Source organism: Ranitomeya imitator, chromosome 1, assembly GCF_032444005.1.
Source record: "Ranitomeya imitator isolate aRanImi1 chromosome 1, aRanImi1.pri, whole genome shotgun sequence".
In the NCBI taxonomy this organism is placed as follows: domain Eukaryota; kingdom Metazoa; phylum Chordata; class Amphibia; order Anura; family Dendrobatidae; genus Ranitomeya; species Ranitomeya imitator.
In genome coordinates this window covers 216239908-216263234 of record NC_091282.1, presented here as the reverse complement: position 1 = coordinate 216263234, position 23327 = coordinate 216239908, and the positions used below count along the sequence as shown (strand labels likewise).

Here is a 23327-nt window from a genome sequence, read left to right as displayed (position 1 = left end):
TCCGTGCAGGACCCGGAAGTAGCCTCACGGCCATTTTGGATCCGGGGCCTCCAGGGAGGAGATGCTCGGTACAAGGTGAGCACATCGCCTTGTACCGATCGTCTCAGGGAAGCACGCAGGGAGCCCCCTCCCTGCGCGATGCTTCCCTATGCCCCCGGAACACTGCGATCATGTTTGATCGCGGTGTGCCGGGGGTTAATGTGCCGGGAGCGGTCCATGACCGCTCCTGGCACATAGTGCCGGATGTCAGCTGCGATAGTCAGCTGACACCCGGCCGCGCTCCTCCCGTGAGCGCGGTCGATCGCATATGACATACTATCCCGTCACTGGGAATTAAGTCCCAGGTCACCTTGACAGGATAGTATGTCATATGGGATTAAGGGGTTAAAGGGAATCTGTCACCCCCAAAAATCATATATGAGCTAAGGCCACCGGTATCAGGGGCTTATCTACAGCATTCTGTAATGCTGTAGATAAGCCCCCGATGTAACCTGAAAGGTAAGAAAAACAGGTTATATTATACCCACCCAGGGGCGGTCCCGGTTCCGTTCGGGTCTGATGGGTGTCGCGGTCCGGTCCGGCATCTCCCATATTCATACGATGACGTCCTTTTCTTCTCTTCTTGCCGCGGCTCCTACGCAGAGGTACTTTGTCTGACCTGTTGAGGGCAGAGCAAAGTACTGTAGTGCGCAGGCACCGGGAAAGGTCAGAAAGGCCCGGTGGCCTTATCTCATATACGATTTTTGGGGTGACAGATTCCGTTTAACTGAACCTGCTTATAGCGAGGGCCTCTCAGATCTCTCCTGACAGATGATGTTGGGGTACATGAGGATTCGGCATGTGCAATTTCAGATAGCATCTCACTCATAGGCAACATAAGAGCACTGGGACCTGCCGAACACATCCCATCACTCCTGTGTATGGACTAGTCAAGACAGTAGACAGTCATCATTTGGCCAACAGCTGTCTATTGTGTATGGGGGCTTTACTTTATCCTAATCTCTAACAAAAGACAATCTATTATTCTTACACGTGCCGGTAGATGAATGGGTATTGCAATTATAGGATTTTCTGACATGTCAAATCACATATGTACTGTATAAATCAATGCCCAAAATCAGTCCCTCTCTTTAAATAAAATGAACAATTTTTCATTTTGTCATTTGTCACCAATGTTGAAGACCACACAAAATAAGTGTATCTGGAATGTGAATATCTGGAATGTGAATGAGGGTGTGGGCTGTTCTACAGTGCCACATAAAACCATAATACATATTGATTTCAAGTCGTCTGAACAAAACATTTTTAGGTCCCACTATCCAGCCATCTTGCGCGTGAGGATGCCTCCTGAACTCTGACAGATGATGTTTTGGGACTTGATGGGCACATCGATATAAAAACTTTAAATACAGAGCGATAAACAAATGTTGTGCTGTCCAGCCAACGTCTTCTCAGTTTATAACTATTACAAGGACATATGCATAATATTTTGATTCCATTATTATGATGGTTGTGTAGTTTTTGTTTCTGGTCAGAGACGGGGAGAGGATTCTCCTTGTTACCTCTTTCCTTCCACCCATCATCTTCTACCTCATCTTCACCCCTTCATCTTCTACCTCATCTTCATCCCTTCATCTTCTACCTCATCTCGATCCTTTCATCTTCCCTAGACATCTGAGCATCATCATTTGTCAAGATACTGTGAATAAACTACCTACGAGGATGATCTTCCTTCCTGGATCATCCACGGGTAGCTGGTCAGGCTAAGGAGGAGGGGATAGCGAGTAACCTTGCTTGTACAGAGATCCGTGCTCACATCCCTCATTTACATCTCGCCTACGTACATCAGTGGCAGAATAAGTGTAATAATATATCTTGAACATTTATTCTTATGTGGAGAGACAGTCCTATCTCATGTGCGTGCACATTTAGCCCATAGATTTTATTAGACCCCATTATATAAAGGCAGGTTTAGATGTTCCTCTATCAATGTGTAAAAATCCATACGGATGTGTTAATAATTCTGGTATGAGACCCACAGGATATTTTTCATTTTGTTGATTACAGTTGTGAAAAAAATCAGTAAACTGATACTGTGAATAGCAACTGGCAAAACCATTTTAATTATGGTATTTCCAGGGTTGGTTTCATACTTGTTATATATAATCATAGAGGGGAAGTCTGTGGCTACATGTGTAGGTGTTGGTTTTTAAAGGGCAAATTCACACATGGTTATCCTAAAGAAGGAATGTGGCATTACTATTTGACCTAGGAATAGCAAGAGGTCTTTTTGCCATTCTATTCCAGATATACTTTACGTTCATATAAAACATAATAAAAATACTTAGGGTGTAGAAAACAAACATAAAGCAATGGGCACATGGCAGGGGACACACTGAGCCTTTGTACTGTACTTTGTGGAGAGGACTTGTGAAGTAACTAAATACAATTGGGAGTAAAAACTTTTTGACCAAATTCCCGAAAGTCTTTGTCATCTTGAAATACATTGAGCCAGGTTATCCTAACAGAAATAGGGGCTGTGCTTGTTTTTATGATTAGTATGGCTTAGTATGAGTAATGACCATGCATCCCGTTCAGATAGTTTCTGAGCCAGGTTTGCTTGGGGGTATGTGTCTGGAATGAGTAGTTATAATCATGCATAGCCAAGATGAGCAAGCAAAGCATTAACTATCGTCTCAACGCTGATTAATCACAGCACCTAAAGTCAATAGATGAATTTGCTTAAACTAATGGGCACTGTTGATTCTGCCATTTTCTTCTACTACAGACTAGTAAAATCTGAGAAATGAAGAATACACTGTATATTAAATAAACAAATGTGAATCCAGATCATTAGAGGAAGAGAAACAATTCGCCTTTATGGCAATCCTTCCCAGAATGATACACTCCTAATTACACAAACTGCTTTACTAGACAGCTCTTTTATTGTTACAGTGGTCTTAACTTGCAAACTATGGCTTTATATAGGATAATTTAACACCTTCCCACATTAGAATGTGAATGTATACCCTGGACAGGGGTCTGCATGTGTGCTGATTGACACCTGGCTCTCTTCTGCCTAATTACCGGAAACTGGCTGTCAATCAACATGACACCAGTAGTCCCGCCCTGTCAACAGGAAGAAAAACTGCTGCTCTGTTGACAGGGAGCAGCTAAATCTCTGGCAGGAGCAGTCAATGACCAGCGCCAGATACAACAGACAGATAGCTGCCTCTGTCAGCAACTTTAGATTTGCTCAAAAGTTTACGTACCCCTGCAGAATTTTTGATTTCATGGCCTTTTTTCAGAGAATATGAGTGATAACACCAAAACTTTTTCTCTACTCATGGTTAGTGGTTGGGTGAAGCCATTTATTGTCAAACTACTGTGTTTTGTCTTTTTAAATCATAATGACAACCCAAAGCATCCAAATGACCCTGATCAAAAGTTCACATACCCTATTTCTTAATACCATGTATTGACCCCTATAACATCAATGACAGCTTGTAGTCTTTTGTGGTAGTTGTGGATGAGTTTCTTAATTTTCTCAAATGGTAAAGTTACCCACTCTTCTTGGCAAAAAGCCTCCAGTTCCTGTAAATTAAGGGGCTGTCTAGCATGAACTGCGCGCTTGAGATCTCCCCAGAGTGGCTCAATGATATTGAATTACACCCCAGAGTACTGAAGGAGATAGTAGAAGACATTTTTGAACCACTCTTCAAAATCTTTGAAAATTCTTGGAGAACAGGAGAAGTCCCAGAAGACTGGAGAAGAGCAAATGTTGTTCCTATCTGCAAAAAGGGGAAGAAGGTGGACCCAGGGAACTATAGGCCAGTGAGTATGACTTCCATACCAGGAAAGATCTTTGAGCAAATTATTAAACAACATGTATGTTGGGTGGATCAGGGAAATGCTGTGGATATAGTATATCTTGACTTCAGCAAAGCATTTGACAAAGTATCTCACACCGTCCTTATTGAAAAATGACTAAGTATGGAATGGACAAGGCAACTGTTAGGTGGATTCATAACTGGCTTAGTGATCGGGCCCAAAGAGTGGCTGCGCATCAAGTTGGAAGAATGTCTCAAGTGGGGTACCACAGGGTTCCGTCCTGGGCCCTGTATTGTTCAACATCTTTATCAATGATTTAGATGAAGGAATTGAGGGTGCACTGATTAAATTTGCTGATGACACAAAGCTAGCAGGGATAGCTAATGCTAGAAAAGAGAGAGAGAGAGGATTCAAAAAGATATAAATAAACGGGAGCAGTTGGCAGCATCTAACAGAATGGTTTTTAACAAGGAAAATTGCAAAGTACTACATCTGGGCAATAAAAGGAAAAAAGCATATACAGAATGGGAGGAATAGGGCTAAGCAACAGCACATGTGAAAAATACTTAGGTATACTAATAGATCATAAACTGAACATAAGTCAACAGTGTGATGCAGCAGCAAAAAAAGCAAATGCAATTCTGGGATGTATTAACAGAAGCATACAGTCTAGATTACTTGAAGTCATTATTGCCCACTACTCCTCTTTAGTCAGACCTCACCTGGAATACTGTGTCCAGTTTTGGGCACCACATTTTAAAAAAGACATCAACAAACTGGAGCAAGTTCAGAGAAGAGCGAACAGAATGGTGACCGGTCTGCAAACTATGTCCTGTGAGGAACGGTTACAGGATTTGGGAATGTTTAGCTTGCAAAAAAGAAGATTGAGAGGAGACTTAATAGCTGTCTACTAATATCTCAAGGGTTATCACACTGTAGAAGGATAATCTTTATTCTCATTTGCAAGAATAGAAGCAATAGGATGAAATTGAATGGGAGGAGACACAGATTAGATATTAGAAAAATATTTTTGACAGGGTGATCAATGAGTGGAACAGGCTGCCATGTGAGGTGGTGAGTTCTCCTTCCATGGAAGTTTTCAAACAGAGACTGGACAGACATCTGTCTGGGATGATTTAATGAATCCTGCTTTGAGCAGGGGGTTGGACCAGATGACCCAGGAGGTCCCTTCAAACTCTACCATTCTATGATTCTATTATTCTATGAGGTCAGGAGACTGAGATGGTTACTCTAGAACCTTAACTTTATTCTGCTGTAGCCAATGACAGGTCAATTTTGCCTTTGTGTTTTGGATTGTTGTCATGTTGGAACGTCCAAGTATGTCCCATGCGCAGCATCCGGGCTGATGCAAATTTGCCTCCAGTATTTGCTGATAACGTGCTGCATTCATCTTTACTTCAACTTTGACCAAGTTTCCTGTGTCTTTGTATCTCACACATCCCCAAAACATCAGCGATTTACCTCCGTGCTTTACAGTAGGAATAGTGTTCCTTTCATCATAGGCCTTGTTGACCTCTTTCCAATTGTAACATTTATGCTAGTGGACAAAAAGTTCAATTTTGGCCTCATCATTCCAAATTACCTTGTTCCAGAAGTTTTGAGGCTTGTCTCTGTGCTGTTAGGCGAGATACTTTGTGGCATTTGCACAGTAATGGTTTTCTTCTGGCAACTCGACCATGCAGCCCATTTTTCTTTAAGTGCCTCCTTATTGTGCATCTTGAAACAGCCACAGCGCTAGTTTTCAAAGAGTCCGGTTTTTCAGCTGATGTTATTTGCGGGGTTTTCTTTCCATCCCGAACAATTTTCCTGGCAGTTGTGGAAGACATTATTTGTTGGTCTACCTGACCGTGGTTTTGTTTTTACAGAGCCATGATTTTCCATTTATTAATCACAGTTTGAATGCTGCTGACTGGCATTATCAATTCCTTGAATATCTTTTTGTATCCCTTTCCTGTTTTATACAGATCAACTACCTTTTCCCGTAGATCCATTGACAATTATTTTGCTTTCCCCATGACTCATCTTGAAAGATGCAAGAGTCTGTCTGGATCCCAGAAACTCACTCAGCTTTTATGCACACACACTGATTACAAGCAAACAGGTCACAGGTGAGGATGTTACCTTTAGTAGCCATTCAAACCCATTTGTGTCAACTTCTGTGCATGTTAACAGGCCAAAATCACCAGGGTATGTGAACTTTTGATCAGGGTCATTTGGATGTTTTGGGTTGTCATTATGATTTAAAAAGAGAAAACACAGCAGTTTGATAATAAATGGCTTCACCCATCCACTAACCATGAGTTGAGAGAAAGATTTGTTGTTATCATTCATAATCTCTGAAAAAAGGCCAAGAAAGCAAAAATTCTACCAGGGTATGTAAACTTTTTAGCACAACTGTACATGCCTTTTTTTTTTTAAAACCCCAGATATCCCCTTTAATGTGTCTGTGGTAGTGGTGCCCTCTACATCAACATCATTGCTGAGCCCACTGCAATCACATCAACTAAGGCTACTTTCACACTAGCATCGGAATCTCCCCGTCGCAATGCGTCGGGCAGAGATTCCGACGCTAGCATTTAACGCACTGCACAACGGAGGCAGCGGATGCATTTCTCCGGCGCATCCGCTACCCCATTGTGAGGTGCGGGGAGGTGGGGGCGGAGTTCCGGACGCGTATGCGCGGTCGGAAAAAGCAGTCGGTCAGGAGCAAAAAACGTTACATGTAGCGTTTTTTGCTCCCGACGGTCCGCCAAAGCACGACGCATCCGTCGCACGACGGATGCGACGTGTGGCAATCCGTCACAATGCGTCGTCAATACAAGTCTATGGGGAAAAAACGCATCCTGCAAGCACTTTTGCAGGATGCGTTTTTTCTGCAACACGACGCATTGTGACGGATTGCAGTTAACGCTAGTGTGAAAGTAGCCTAAGACTGAAGACAGCAGCGCAGAACTACAGCTGGAGCAGAAATGAGTACAGCTGTCTGTCTTTGTTACTTTGTTATTGGAGAGACGAGCCGCATGTCCGTCTCCGGAGGGAAGCCGAGGGCGTCTGTGCACACATAGTGGACATGGGATTTCTTGAAATCCCGTATACTATGCTGTAACATCTGGACGCTGTGGGTTCGACACTGCAGATGTACGCCACGTCCAACCCGCAGTGTTTACTGACCATGGGAACATGCCCTCAGTGGTTGAGCTGGTACACATGCATGTCTTTGTGCACTCCTACATATACAATAACCATCCTGGTCTTACTCAGCACAAGCACACTATATATTTATAGGTTACAAAAAACTAGAAAACAAGCTTTTATTTTTTTTAGAATCTTTGAAAACAAATTCCAGGTTACCTGTGTGTATTCTTTCCATGGCATGGGCACTGTTTATCACACTTCATCCCATAGACGCCCTCTGAGCACAGAGTCTTTTCACAGTTTTTCCCGGTGTAACCTGGTTCACAAAGGCAGGCACCACTGATGTGGTAACATTTTCCACCATTAAGACATCGGCACGTCTCCGCGCAGTTCATTCCATACAACCCTACAGGGCATTCTTCCTGGCATCTAAACACATATAAAAACAGAATATGGCTGAAGGTATGACTCATTAGGATGGGCAATATGCAGAAATTCACCTAAACAGCTTACATGAAAACAACAGATGGGAGGATGGTTTATAAAACAAATTGTCAAACCAATGTAATTCACTCCACAACAGAATAAAAGAAAATACCAACTTGTACCATAATTCTCAGTTCTACAAAACTAAAAGGCAAGACCATAATTAGATCATTCCAGCTCTTCCTCACCGTTCTCCGTTGTATCCAGGGCTGCAGTGACATTGACCTGTGGCAGAGTCACACGTACCGCCATTGTGACACTGGCACTCCTGAGTGCAGTTTCTGCCGTAGCGACCCTCAGGGCAAGGCTGGCCACAGACTGTGCCCTAAATTAAAACAGAAGGTTATCACGCAGCGTCCAAAAATGATGAACGCACTGTGATAGCAGATAATTAAACTAAGCACCTGACCCCATCAATTGTAGGCAATTACCCTGAGGCACAAGAATATAAACTCTTACAGATCATACTATGAAAGGTCAGGTGTTACAGCACAATATTATCTGACATAAAGCAATGTATGAAATATATTTAACATCTATGGATCAAAGTTCTAGAGTATTTAAGTGTAAATAGGGTAGATATCATTTCAAAATACTCAGAACTGAATATTATTTCATCTTTATGCCCTGGCTGGTATGTGCATACAGAAGGTCAGCCCTGGGCCACAGTATCTATATATATAATTGTCTAAGGGGTACTTCAGTCTTTCTGTCGGCAACTTCCGTAACGGAAATCCCGTGTCGCTGATTGGTCTCGCCAGCTGCCTGTCATGGCTGCCGCGACCAATCAGCGACGGGCACAGTTCTATTAGTCCCTCCCCTACTCCCCTGCAGTCAGTGCCTGGCGCCAGCTCCGTAATCCCCTCCAGTCACCGCTCACACAGGGTTAATGCCAGCTGTAACGGGCTGAGGATACCGCACTCCGTTACCGCCGCTATTAACCCTGTGTGTCTCCAACTTTTTACTATTGATGCTGCCTATGCAGCATCAATAGTAAAAAGATGTAATGTTAAAAATAATAAAAAAACAAAAAACCTGCTATTCTCACCTTCCGTCGTCCGACGATGCGCTGGCGATGGCCGCCATCTTCCGTTCCCAGAGATGCATTGCGAAATTACCCAGAAGACTTAGTGGTCTCGCGAGACTGCTAAGTCATCTGGGTAATTTCACCATGCATCCTGGGAACGGAAGATGGTGGCAGCCGCGCACGCATGGCCAGAGTTTCGTAGGATCCCAGGGGGTGAGTATATAACTATTTTTTATTTTAATTATTTTTTTTAACAGGGATATGGTGCCCACACTGCTAAATACTGCGTGGGCAGTGTTATATACCGCGTGACTGCTATATACTACATGGGCAGTGTTATATACTCCGTGGGCTGTTTGATATACTCCGTGGGCTGTTTGATATACTCCGTGGGCTGTGCTATATACTACGTGCCCTGTGTTATATGTTACATGGGCTGTGTTATATACTGCGTCGCCTGTGTTATATACTGCGTGGCTGCTATATACTGCGTGGGCTGTGTTATATAGTACATGGGCTGTGTTATATAGTACGTGGGCTGTGCTATATACTACATGCCCTGTGTTATATACTGCGTGGCTGCTATATACTGCGTGGGTTGTGTTATATAGTATGTGGGCTGTGTTATATACTGTTTGGGCTGTGTTATATACTGCGTGGCCTGTATTAACGCATCGGGTATTCTATAATATATATGTATATAGCAGCCACATAGTATATAGCACAGGCCAGGTAGTATTTGCTATATACTACGTGGCCTCTGCTATATACTATGTGACTGCTATATACATACATACATACATATTCTAGAATACCCGATGCGTTAGAATCGGCCACCATCTAGTATGTAATAACTGTCTGACAGCTGGGGCACCCCCATACTGGGACCTTTACTGACCATTAGAATGGGGGTCCTGAGCTAACCGTGTTTTCTTGCTGAAGTTGGGATTGAATGAGGTGACATGGATGCCCATGCGTTATTAAATGTCTATGGGACTGTGAGGGGTTGACACGCTTAGCTGCTTCTTCATATAGACATAGAAACACTTTCATAGTGAAACACCTGATGGTTTATTGAAGTCTGCATAGACCAAGGAAGGGTTTTGAAAACAAAAGCAGAGCCTTCCTAGCTTATCGGAAAATCAAAACAAAGTTTAAGAGTCCTTTCTCTGCAGGTTTCAACCTGCAGACACCACACACTGTCCTCAGCTCCTCTTTGGAGTTACGTGGGAGTACCTCCTCTCCCAAGACACAACACACACTGACTCTCATAGCCAGGTATTTAATCACCATGTGATGGTCACATGACCAGGACAGACTCTGCATGTGGAGATATGGTGGACCTCCGCCCACCCCCTCTATGAAGGTCCATTAAAACCAGCCCATAACATAGGTTCCTATTAACCCTCTCAGCACTTAGCATGCTGGAGGCAAAACATTCTGGATTTACATCACTGACCGCAGTATGCGCAGTGTCACGTATCACCCTTCACATACTGTGCCAGTGACTCTGTCACAGGGACTGACAGAGATTGTCAGTTGTGTGAATGAACAATATAATATTTTAATAGCTTTGACTTTATCAATGCAGTAATGCCTAATATGTTTACTTTTTTAGATATTTTAACAAAGTTTTTTTATGCTTTTTTTTACGTATCTTCTTTTGTCCCGTTGGCTCTTGTGAACATGTGACCACTTGATCGCTGGTACAATAAATTGCAATACTACATATATTGCAGTCTATTGCCATATCAGCTTCCTCCTATTAAATGGTTGATAGATGTACCAACATGGCAGACATGGGGCTCTTCATTAAGCCTCTGGCTACTATGGCAAATTATCAATAGTCCATGATCACATGGCACGGTGCTATGAGATGTCAGAGACTGCTGTATATCTGCTTAGATGTCATGGTCATCCAGTGACTTTCAAAGTACTCAACTCCTGCAGCGGCGCCATATACTGATTTCAACATCGCAACATGACAGGCATGGGGGCCTTATTTATGTTCCTGCAACCGTGACATCCAATCTGTACCCTATGGCCATGCCTCCAGTGAGCTGTGAAGTTCCGGAGACCCGCTCTGTTCTGCTTAACCACTTAGAGGTCACAGTCGATTTTGTCTATTTCATCTAAGGAGATAAACTGCCAGCTAGCTCTGACACTGATGCTAAGAGCGGGATTGCCTCCCCAGTCTTACGGCTTCCTGCTTGTCCAGGGGCAGTGCGCTTTTCATTGATTGATAGTTCAGACCAGTGGGATAGTCTTCCAAGACTTCTCCCGTGCTTCCCCCATACTCTGGAACTCTCTAACCCAACACATCAGACTCTCGCCTACCATAGAAACCTTCAAAAAACAAACAAACCTGAAGACTCACCTCTTCTGACATGCCTACAGCCAGCAGTGATCCTCAACCTACTGAACTGCCACACAACCAGCTCTACCCTCTCCTAGTGTATGCTCACTCATCCCCTGCAGACTGTGAGCTCTCGTGGGAAGGGTCCTCCCTCCTTATATACCTGTGTGCCTTATTTTTTGCTCATGTTTAATGTATTTGTCTATATTTGCCCCGTATTCACATGTAAAACGCCATGGAATAAATGTGGCTACAAAAATCTATAATAATAATAATAATAGTCGTTCCACTGTCCTAAAATGTCCTTCCTCTAATGCTGCAAGCTTTGAGATCTTTTCCTCTACAAGATTGGAAGAGTGTAGGTGCAGTGAAGTTGGCCTGATCCAGTGATCCTGGCAGCTTTGGAGCAGCACTGACAAGCTGGACAGAAAAGAGCTTGCAAGCCCTGCACTCCTGACCTAGGCACCACTGATAAACTGCGGTAACTGGTAACTTAGACAACGAGCAGTAATCAAGTCAATGGTTTTTACAAGCACATTGCAATTTTTAACCATTAAAGAGTATGGTAATAACCCTGCGAGTCAAGATTTGTAAGGTATTGCCTCACATCACTGATTCCTTCCAGTGAAACATTCAAATGACTCCATAGCTGATGCAGAGACTTTCCTATAGTGATGTAAACACATAGATACAATATTCAAACCTACGGTATGTAATAAGTCCAGTATTACTATTTGTCCAGTGTTACTAATAAGCTGTTTTGAACAGCATTAAAATACTCTATCTGCTAATATAAGTAACAAGTCCTGTTAATATAATTTTGTACATAATAGTGCTGGAGTAGATCGTTCTCCAGCAAATAAATCAATTACCTTAGACTAAGCTTTTAAATGTAATTATCTGACGTGCATCATATTATAATGGACTCACACTCCTTCAGGCGAGATTAAGAAGGCATTCTGGTGCATTGTGCCACTTAATTAATTACTATTTTCCCTAAAGGTCATTCAGCGAGATAGAAAAGGGGTATTGACTGACTTAGTTAATTATTTTTCATTGATTACATTGCATAGTTAAAGCTGTTCGAATCTAACTAAAGTAATGAGTTCATGTGACGTACCATCCACCCCGCGGGGCAACTGCATTCTCCAGTGACATGGTGGCAAACTCCACCGTTCTGACATGGACATCTTTCTTCACACTGAGGACCATGTTTACCGGGAGGGCAAAGATCTTCACAACTAAAGGGAAGACAAATGATATACTGGTTAAAAACTGGATAATAAAACTATAGGTCTGAAGAAAAAAAAATCCTATTGATAGCACTGAATCGATCATAAACTACCGATACCGTAATGTCCCAAAGAATTTTCTGGCTACATTTTTTACAAATAGTATGAAAATCCATGGAAAAACAAAAGCATAAAAAAGATGACACCATTGGATACATTAAATTTCTTAAAGATAAATTGAAATTATTTTTCATAATTATTTTAAACAGTCAAAGTTCAAAATCAATAGATACACCCCGGATGTACTTCGAGGTCAATTTGCAAGTGACTTTACTTTATTTCTCATCCCTGCCACATCGGATTGCTATAAAATAGATGCCACTTTTATGGCTCGCTCACATGGCCATACAACATGGCTGAGTGCTGTCTCATGTTTTATCGGATAGTAATCGACCCAATTTTATACTGTGGGGCAGTGCCAACCAGTGCTTTGTTCTCATGCCGGTTCAGCATAAGGAAATAATCACGATAATCGGATCACACGCACCCATACAGGTCTAAGGGTGCGTGTAAAACATCGGACTGTTCTCGGATGTCATCCTAGTGCAGTCCGAGTACTGCAGGCACACACAATGAAGAAGATGGAGAAACTAAGTTCTCCTTCTTCTCTGCACGTGTGAGAGAATTGGATCACACTAAGGTGACACTCGGATCAAACTCTGAAAGTTTGATCCGAGTGACATTAGCATAATTGTCCAGATTCTCTCATATGAAAAAAAATCGATGACCGTGTGAGTGAGCAATAATTGTTGTACCAGGAACTATACAGCCATACCACTAGATGCATAATAAAATCATCCTTATAGGTTCCCTTTAAGGATATGTGCACACCAGGGGCGGACATACCGCATGTTCAGCCGGTGCGGCTGCACAGGGGCCCGGAGGAGGAGGGGGGCCCTGCAGGACAGCTAATAATGATGGTAATCTGGCCAGTTTATCTGGCCAGATTGCCCTCATGTGCTGCGGGCAGGGAGCCATCCTTCCTGCTCCCTTCCTGGCTTCCTGTCTCTCACTCTGCAGCGCGGCTAGGCGCTGCTGTGCCAGAGAGGAAGCTGCCAGTGACTGTGATCCAAGGAGAGATAGGTGCATGTGTCATTGTATCCACGGAGTGCAGGGGGGCTTGATTTGATGATTCTGCAGTCTTCTTCCTATACAACTTCACTTCAACTCAGACAATACTCCTGCTCTGCATGTGCTGAAGCCAATAAAAGGACAGTGAAGTCACATTAGTCCCAGGAGAATGTGCTGGGGGGAGGTAAGGAGAGAAGGGGGGGCTCCTCCCTCTGCATTCACTTTACTGAGCGTGCCATAACAAAGAACGGCCAAATTGCTGCCATAGAAAAACTTTACATCCAAAGCTTTGTAGCAGTCATATGCAGCATGGCCAGGCCCAGGCTCCTTCTAGGAGGCGCAGCAGCTGTGGAGGAGGTTGGCAGCAGGTCCTCAAGGAGAGCTGTGTGCAGGGTCTCTCCAGTGCTATAGGTGCAGGGGTCGTCCACTGCAGAGCATCCCCTCTGCGACCTGCTGCTGAACACATATGGCAGCAATGGAACCAGGGAATAAGATGCACAATAAATGGGATTTTACTATCTGTCCATATATCTGTCTGTCTGTCTATCTATCAATCAATCAATCTATCTATTATCTACCTACCTATCTATCTATCTATCTCATCATCTATCTATATATTATCTATCCCATTTCTATCTATTATCTAGCTATCATCTATTATATATCATCTATCTATTATCTTTCTATATATTATCTACTTATTATTTATCTATATATTTATTTATTATCTATCTAACATCTATCTATTCTATCTAAATATTATCTATCCATGTATCTACCTCCAACAATGACAGCTCCTGGTGTTTTTGGGATCTTGGGCAATGGAGACTCACTGGACTAGCTATGAGACTCACACTAAAGCCGGGATCACACATGCGAGAAACACGTCCATGTCTTGCATGTGAAATCCAAGCTCTGGCGCCGGCACTGTGGAGCGTAGCGTGCGGACGCATAGCAACACATGGAGCCGCACGCTCCGCTCTGGAGTGCTGTCACCAGAGCTTGGATTTCACATGCAAGACACGGACATGTTTCTCGCATGTGTGATTCCGGCCTAAAGGTCTCTGTGCACATTAGAGAGAAATCAACACAATTTGATCATTCTTGCAGGTCCAAGAGAGCAATAAATGTATAACCGGACCTCCCGAATCTCCCCAGAGGTGGAGAAAAGGATCAGGCTCTTTGAACGTCAACTACTGATCCTCTTCCTCTCCTGTGAGATAATCCACTATCAGTGTCTGGTAATGACTTAATGGCTTACTCCCCACTCCTATTGGAAGCCCGTACGTTGCCCGTACGGGTGGTGGAGGAGGAGGAAATGATGGACGTGGTGGAATGAGCAATGATGAGGGTGGTAGTGGAAAGGACAATGATGGTGGAAAGAGCAATAATGGGGGTGGTGGGGAGGAGGAAATGGTGGAGGTGATGGAATGGGCAATGATTGGGGTGGTGGAATGGGCAATGATGGGGTGGTGGGGGAGAAAGCAATGATGGGGGTGGTGAGGGAGAGGACAATGATGGTATGTGGGGGGGCAGGACAATGAGGGGTGTGGGGGATTGAGATGGGAGGAAAGGGGATTTATAATGAATTTAGGAACAGGGGGAGGTGGAGGAAGATGTTATTATCGCTTATTATGTCTAAACCAGCCCGTTAGTATATAGTGTACTCACTTATGTATAGAACAGTCACTTAGTATAGTGTACTCAATTATTATGTATAGTGCCATCCCTCAGTATATAGTGTAGTCACTTTTTATGATGCCATCCCTTATTATATAGCTTTTTCTGCTGTTATGTACAGTGCTTTCTCTTACATAGTGTATTCTTGTTATTCACAGCGCCCTCTTTTATTACACAGTCCCCTCTCTTTTTAGATATAAAATGACTGCTGATGGAGGAGCCGGTGACCAGACGATCAGTCCATCAGCTCCTCCATTAGAAAGGAAGCTTTCCCATGCTCTATCAGCCATCATTGCATTATACAGCTAGCAAGACAGGGCAGTATGTAATAAAAACGGGGCTTTATATAATCCTATATGTAAGGGACGGTGCTGTACCTAACAAGAGAGGGCACTGTATAATAAGGGACGGCAATAAACATAATGAAGGAGACTATGTAATATATGTATGTATGTGTAGCTGCATATATATATATATATATATATATATATATGTATATATATATATATATATATATATAAAATGTAGCTTTGTCGCCATAGATGTTGAGGGGCCCAGACACATTTCTTGCACAGGGGCCCCAAGCTGTCAGTGTCCGCCCCTGGTGCACACAATGTTTGTTTCAGGCGAGTCTCCTCTGAAACCCACCTGACAAATTGCCCAGAAAATGCTCAAAAGAATGAACATCTTCATATATATGTAAAAAAAAGGCCTGCTGCTGATATGTCCAGTCTTTTGAGCATCTTGTAATCGTTTTAGGTTTCCAAAACCACCAAGCATTTACAAGAAATTAGATGATTATTTTTCAGCTCTGAAGCTCAGTACTTTACACTACAAATCGAAGGTAAGGCTCGATAGATGCCTGGAAGAGACCGATTGTCTGTAAGTGAGCTAGTGGTTTCTTCCTTGTTGAATTGAGTTAAAGTCAGTTAAAGGAGTTAATGGCAATAAAAAGTTGCCATAAAAACACTGGAAAACTCTAACAAAAAAATTAAAAATGTTGAAAAATCACACAGAAAATGGGAAAAAAAAATCTAAAATTGACACTTAAAGGGACACTGTCACTTGAATTTGGAGGGAACAATCTTCAGCCATGGAGGCGGGGTTTTTGATTCACCCTTTCCTTACCCGCTGGCTGCATGCTGGCTGCAATATTGGATTGAAGTTCATTCTCTGTCCTCCATAGTACACGCCTGCGCAAGTCAAGATTGCCTTGTGCAGGCATGTACTACGGAGGACAGAGAATGAACTTCAATCCAATATTGCAGCCAGCATGCAGCCAGCGGGTAAGGAAAGGGTGAATTAAACACCCAAAAACCCCGCCTCCATGGCTGAAGATTGTTCCCTCCAAATTCAGGTGACAGTGTCCCTTTAAAGAAAAAAAAACACTAGCTTTTCCTGAAGTGTCTTAGTCTTGAAACACTCAGTGGGTTTTCCTGCCTGAAAAAGATGTTGTGCACACCACACCCCAAGGTGCCCAACATTTCCCCCATACAGATGTACACAAGGTTCGGCTGTTCTAAAGGATGACAGTATTATGGGCTAGGCCCAACAGGCCTTCATTCAAACAAAATGGTCCTCCATTCCCTCCAAAATTGGTGTATTTGGTCAACTTTTATGTATTTGGGGGCTTTTAGGATTTAGCCCATGATACTGCAATCCGTCGGAAAATCCTGTGACACTGAAAGGGAAATGCTGTTTACCTGCAGATAAATAAGGTAATGCCCCCCTCTATAGTGAACAGTGACCATCATAGCCCATTACACTGCCCCAATGAAGAGACCGGCTGTCAGGAGAATAAAATGTAATTTTCGCCCTGTAGCTGCTGCTCCAGTAAGACTGCTACACAGCTGTGTGCTTAGGAGATTAACCATATATCTGCAGATAAATAGTGTTTCTTAAGGTGCCCCTTAAACAAAAGCATTTACCAACTCAGGTTGTGACAGTGTATTGACATAAAACAATATTCATCTTTATAAGGTACTTACAAGGCTCCAGTATAACCGGGGGCACATTTGCACTCTCCAGTGGTATGATCACAAGTTGCTCCATTCTGACACTGGCATTTTTGCTGGCAATCATTTCCATATGTCCCTTGGTCACATCGTTCCTCACAACGCCAGCCCTTAAAACCAGCAGCGCAGTGACATGCTCCAGTAATGGGATTACAAAGAGCTCCATTTTTGCACTGGCATCGGCTGCTACAATGTGGCCCCCAATGATCAACATCGCAAGCTGCCAACAAAATGAGGGTAACATTCTAATTAACGTCTAGACAAGGAATCAACATTCACAACTGTTCATGAATAAGACAACAGGCTTTTAATATTCGTTGAACTGGATCCAAATACTGAGTAATAATATATTAAACATAGCAACCATGTTTGAGTTAAAGCATAAATCCCACAGTGGTAAGAAGTGAATGCAAGTTGTTAATGACCTATTAGATGAAGAGTGAAAAATATTGAAATGTCAGATGTCTTACATCTTTCAACAGTGTAAATGAGAAGATGGCACAAACCACTGGATCAGGAGAGTCGAAGTCGGTTCTTCCGAGGCCAACATTGCACACACCACCCAACCAAGGAAAATATGACTTTCATGTCTTGGAATGCCAACTTAAACTTAAGCTCCTAATTGTTCCAGGATATGGTGGTGAAAGCATGAGTTGTATAAGAAATGCTATAAACTGGTAATTTGCTTTAGGATAAAATCTGGCGCTGTTATAATGGACAAGTTGTAACCTAAAGCCTATTGGTGACTTAAACAGTTATATTGTTGTCAACAGTTTTGCTGTTAACATGAACAAGTTGTACTGGGCTATATGAAAACACTTATGTCGCGTTCACGAGTTGAGTATTTGGTCAGTATTTTACATCAGTATTTGTAAGCCAAAACCAGGAGTGGGTGATAAATACAGAAGTGGTGACTAGTGTTGAGCGATACCGTCCGATACTTGAAAGTATCGGTATCGGATAGTATCGGCCGATACCCGAAAAGTATCGGATATCGCCGATACCGATATCCGATACCAATACAAGTCAATGGGACACCAAGTATCGGAAGGTATCCTGATGGTTCCCAGGGTCTGAAGGAGAGGAAACTCTCCTTCAGGCACTGGGATCCATATTAATGTGTAAAATAAAGAATTAAAATAAAAAATATTGATATATTCACCTCTCCGGCGGCCCCTGGACATCACCGCGGGTAACCGGCAGGCTTCTTTGTTTAAAATGCGCGCGTTTAGGACCTGAGGAATGACGTTGCGGCTTCTGATTGGTCGCGTGCCGCCCATGTGACCGCCACGCGACCAATCAGAAGCCGCGACGTCATTCCTCAGGTCCTAAATTCCTAGAATGAGGAGTTTAGTGCCTGAGAATGACATCGCGGCTTCTGATTGGTCGCGTGGCGGTCACATGGGCGGCACGCGACCAATCAGAAGCCGCGACGTCATTCCTCAGGTCCTAAACGCGCTCATTTTAGGAATTTAGGACCTGAGGAATAACGTCGCGGCTTCTGATTGGTCGCGTGGCGGTCACATGGGCGGCACGCGACCAATCAGAAGCCGCGACGTCATTCCTCAGGTCCTAAACGCGCGCATTTTAAACAAAGAAGCCTGCCGGTTACCCGCGGTGATGTCCAGGGGCCGCCGGAGAGGTGAATATATCAATATTTTTTATTTTAATTCTTTATTTTACACCTCACTATGGATCCGATACCGATACCCGATACCACAAAAGTATCGGATCTCGGTATCGGAATTCCGATACCCGATACTTGCGGTATTGGAATGCTCAACACTAGTGGTGACGTGTTTCTATTATACTTTTCCACTCCTGGTTCCACTCCTGGTTTTGGCTGATGTAAAATACTGACCAAACACTGAACATGTGTACATGGCCTAATATCAAGGCATTCATTTATACTTGATTATTCTCTGATGGGCACCACTGAATGTAATGGTGCCCAATCGGGGACAGTTATTTGACATCAATAGCATTGCATACTGTGCTATTTTTGCCATCAAAATTGACAGAAGCCCAAACGAAACCCCCACTGATGGCTCAACATTGCAGTATAAATAATAGGCGACATTGCACAGTTCATTGCCAATGTACAGAAATTTTGCAATGTGATTATCTACTCATCAGAAAGCAGTTAATAGACCACAAACATAGGCTTATGTCTACAAAAACTCCAACCAAATCAAGACAGTAATTCATACAAAATCCTTATTAAGCAAAAGCTGGAAATCTACTTATTATATTTTCTAAAAGTTGGGTTTGTGAGAAATGAGCTTTCTTTTTGTCACTGGACTTTACACGTCCTGGACAACCAGGGATTGAAACCAGGGATTCAAGCTTCAGGAGGCTAATTTGCATATTCCAGGTGCCTTCTGGGAGAAGCGAAGTCTCCCTAAGCTAGAAGATCGTTGGGTACAGCCGGGACCAGCTGCTTCGAAAGCATCACCAAACCAGGGATTCAAGCTTCAGGAGGCTAATTTGCATATTCCAGGTGCCTTCTGGGAGAAGCGAAGTCTCCCTAAGCTAGAAGATCGTTGGGTACAGCCGGGACCAGCTGCTTCGAAAGCATCACCAAACCAGGGATTCAAGCTTCAGGAGGCTAATTTGCATATTCCAGGTGCCTTCTGGGAGAAGCGAAGTCTCCCTAAGCTAGAAGATCGTTGGGTACAGCCGGGACCAGCTGCTTCGAAAGCATCACCAAACCAGGGATTCAAGCTTCAGGAGGCTAATTTGCATATTCCAGGTGCCTTCTGGGAGAAGCGAAGTCTCCCTAAGCTAGAAGATCGTTGGGTACAGCCGGGACCAGCTGCTTCGAAAGCATCACCAAACCAGGGATTCAAGCTTCAGGAGGCTAATTTGCATATTCCAGGTGCCTTCTGGGAGAAGCGAAGTCTCCCTAAGCTAGAAGATCGTTGGGTACAGCCGGGACCAGCTGCTTCGAAAGCATCACCAAACCAGGGATTCAAGCTTCAGGAGGCTAATTTGCATATTCCAGGTGCCTTCTGGGAGAAGCGAAGTCTCCCTAAGCTAGAAGATCGTTGGGTACAGCCGGGACCAGCTGCTTCGAAAGCATCACCAAACCAGGGATTCAAGCTTCAGGAGGCTAATTTGCATATTCCAGGTGCCTTCTGGGAGAAGCGAAGTCTCCCTAAGCTAGAAGATCGTTGGGTACAGCCGGGACCAGCTGCTTCGAAAGCATCACCAAACCAGGGATTCAAGCTTCAGGAGGCTAATTTGCATATTCCAGGTGCCTTCTGGGAGAAGCGAAGTCTCCCTAAGCTAGAAGATCGTTGGGTACAGCCGGGACCAGCTGCTTCGAAAGCATCACCAAACCAGGGATTCAAGCTTCAGGAGGCTAATTTGCATATTCCAGGTGCCTTCTGGGAGAAGCGAAGTCTCCCTAAGCTAGAAGATCGTTGGGTACAGCCGGGACCAGCTGCTTCGAAAGCATCACCAAACCAGGGATTCAAGCTTCAGGAGGCTAATTTGCATATTCCAGGTGCCTTCTGGGAGAAGCGAAGTCTCCCTAAGCTAGAAGATCGTTGGGTACAGCCGGGACCAGCTGCTTCGAAAGCATCACCAAACCAGGGATTCAAGCTTCAGGAGGCTAATTTGCATATTCCAGGTGCCTTCTGGGAGAAGCGAAGTCTCCCTAAGCTAGAAGATCGTTGGGTACAGCCGGGACCAGCTGCTTCGAAAGCATCACCAAACCAGGGATTCAAGCTTCAGGAGGCTAATTTGCATATTCCAGGTGCCTTCTGGGAGAAGCGAAGTCTCCCTAAGCTAGAAGATCGTTGGGTACAGCCGGGACCAGCTGCTTCGAAAGCATCACCAAACCAGGGATTCAAGCTTCAGGAGGCTAATTTGCATATTCCAGGTGCCTTCTGGGAGAAGCGAAGTCTCCCTAAGCTAGAAGATCGTTGGGTACAGCCGGGACCAGCTGCTTCGAAAGCATCACCAAACTGCGCGCCTTACTGCGCGCGAATTTTTGCCTGTAGGACTTTATTGCAAGAGAGCTTGGCTGAGTAGATTACACAAGAAGGAAAACACACAGCAAGTCAGCAGGATCTAGGAGCAACATGGCAGATGTGACAACCTACATGGTGAGCTGCAGCATGTGCTACATGTTCACATATCGACCAGAAGAAGAATCCAATTTCACCTGTCAGAAGTGTAGACTAGTGGCCCTTTTAGAAGAAAAGGTGCGGGGTCTGGAAGAAAGAATAGCAACTTTGAAACTCATCAAAGAGAATGAAGACTTTCTAGACAGAACAGAAGCATCTCTACTGGTCACAGAAGGTGCAAAAAGTGTCAGAGAACCTCCAAAAGCAGATGAGTGGAAGCATGTGACCAAAAGAAGCAAGAAGACCATGGAGAAATCACCAACCACACAACTGAAGAACCGATATCAAATCTTTGTAGAGGATGAAGATGGCACACCTAAGAATGAAGCAATACCAGCAAGCAAAAAAGAAAAGGGCACACAGCAACAAGTGACAGCAAAAAGTACAGCCAAGAAGCAACGAAGAGTGGTGGTGGTGGGAGACTCACTACTGAGAGGCACCGAAGCAGCCATCTGCAGACCGGACATAACTGCAAGAGAAGTATGCTGCCTTCCAGGTGCGATGATCAAGGATGTGACCGATAGGATACCAAAGCTCTTCAGCTCCAAGGACGTCCACCCATTTCTTCTGATACATGTTGGCACCAATGACACGGCAAGGAAGGACCTACCGACAATCTGCAAGGACTTTGAAGAGTTGGGGAAGAAAGTAAAGGAACTGGATGCACAGGTAGTTTTTTCTTCTATCCTTCCAGTAGACGGGCATGGCACCAGGAGATGGAACAGGATCCTTGATGCAAACAACTGGCTAAGACGATGGTGCAGACAACAAGGATTTGGATTCCTGGACCACGGTGTGAATTACTGGTATGATGGACTCCTCGCCAGAGACGGACTACACCTCAACAAACCTGGGAAACACACATTCGCCAGAAGACTCGCTACACTCATCAGGAGGGCGTTAAACTAGAAGAAGAGGGGACGGGAAGAAAAACATTAGACTCGAACAAAGACGACCCAGGAAAACATACTCAGAAGGGAGGTAAGAACATTTCTAAAACAATCCACAGTGAGGAGATTGGAACAAAACAAAATCCTCTAAACTGCATGCTCGCAAACGCCAGAAGCCTGACAAACAAGATGGAAGAACTAGAAGCAGAAATATCTACAGGTAACTTTGACATAGTGGGAATAACCGAGACATGGTTAGATGAAAGCTATGACTGGGCAGTTAACTTACAGGGTTACAGTCTGTTTAGAAAGGATCGTAAAAATCGGAGAGGAGGAGGGGTTTGTCTCTATGTAAAGTCTTGTCTAAAGTCCACTTTAAGGGAGGATATTAGCGAAGGGAATGAGGATGTCGAGTCCATATGGGTTGAAATTCATGGAGGGAAAAATGGTAACAAAAGCATGGAAAGTCTACTTCTAAAGCAGATAGATGAAGCTGCAACCCATAATGAGGTCCTGGTTATGGGGGACTTTAACTACCCGGATATTAACTGGGAAACAGAAACCTGTGAAACCCATAAAGGCAACAGGTTTCTGCTAATAACCAAGAAAAATTATCTTTCACAATTGGTGCAGAATCCAACCAGAGGAGCAGCACTTTTAGACCTAATACTATCTAATAGACCTGACAGAATAACAAATCTGCAGGTGGTTGGGCATTTAGGAAATAGCGACCACAATATTGTGCAGTTTCACCTGTCTTTCACTAGGGGGACTTGTCAGGGAGTCACAAAAACATTGAACTTTAGGAAGGCAAAGTTTGAACAGCTTAGAGATGCCCTTAATCTGGTAGACTGGGACAATATCCTCAGAAATGAGAATACAGATAATAAATGGGAAATGTTTAAGAACATCCTAAATAGGCAGTGTAAGCGGTTTATACCTTGTGGGAATAAAAGGACTAGAAATAGGAAAAACCCAATGTGGCTAAACAAAGAAGTAAGACAGGCAATTAACAGTAAAAAGAAAGCATTTGCACTACTAAAGCAGGATGGCACCATTGAAGCTCTAAAAAACTATAGGGAGAAAAATACTTTATCTAAAAAACTAATTAAAGCTGCCAAAAAGGAAACAGAGAAGCACATTGCTAAGGAGAGTAAAACTAATCCCAAACTGTTCTTCAACTATATCAATAGTAAAAGAATAAAAACTGAAAATGTAGGCCCCTTAAAAAATAGTGAGGAAAGAATGGTTGTAGATGACGAGGAAAAAGCTAACATATTAAACACCTTCTTCTCCACGGTATTCACGGTGGAAAATGAAATGCTAGGTGAAATCCCAAGAAACAATGAAAACCCTATATTAAGGGTCACCAATCTAACCCAAGAAGAGG

At 43.5% G+C, this 23327-nt stretch overlaps 1 protein-coding gene across 1 annotated transcript in view; it reads right to left on the bottom strand.

The window, feature by feature from the left end:
* Window positions 1-23327, bottom strand: part of MEGF10 (multiple EGF like domains 10) — a 184247-nt gene that overhangs the window by 52276 nt on the left and 108644 nt on the right. The window contains exons 6-9 of the mRNA XM_069753927.1: window positions 16888-17134; window positions 11977-12097; window positions 7662-7798; window positions 7204-7416 (exon numbers count right to left, since the gene is read on the bottom strand). Of these exons, the coding sequence (XP_069610028.1) occupies window positions 7204-7416; window positions 7662-7798; window positions 11977-12097; window positions 16888-17134 (718 nt within the window). The remainder of the gene's footprint in view (window positions 1-7203; window positions 7417-7661; window positions 7799-11976; window positions 12098-16887; window positions 17135-23327) is intronic.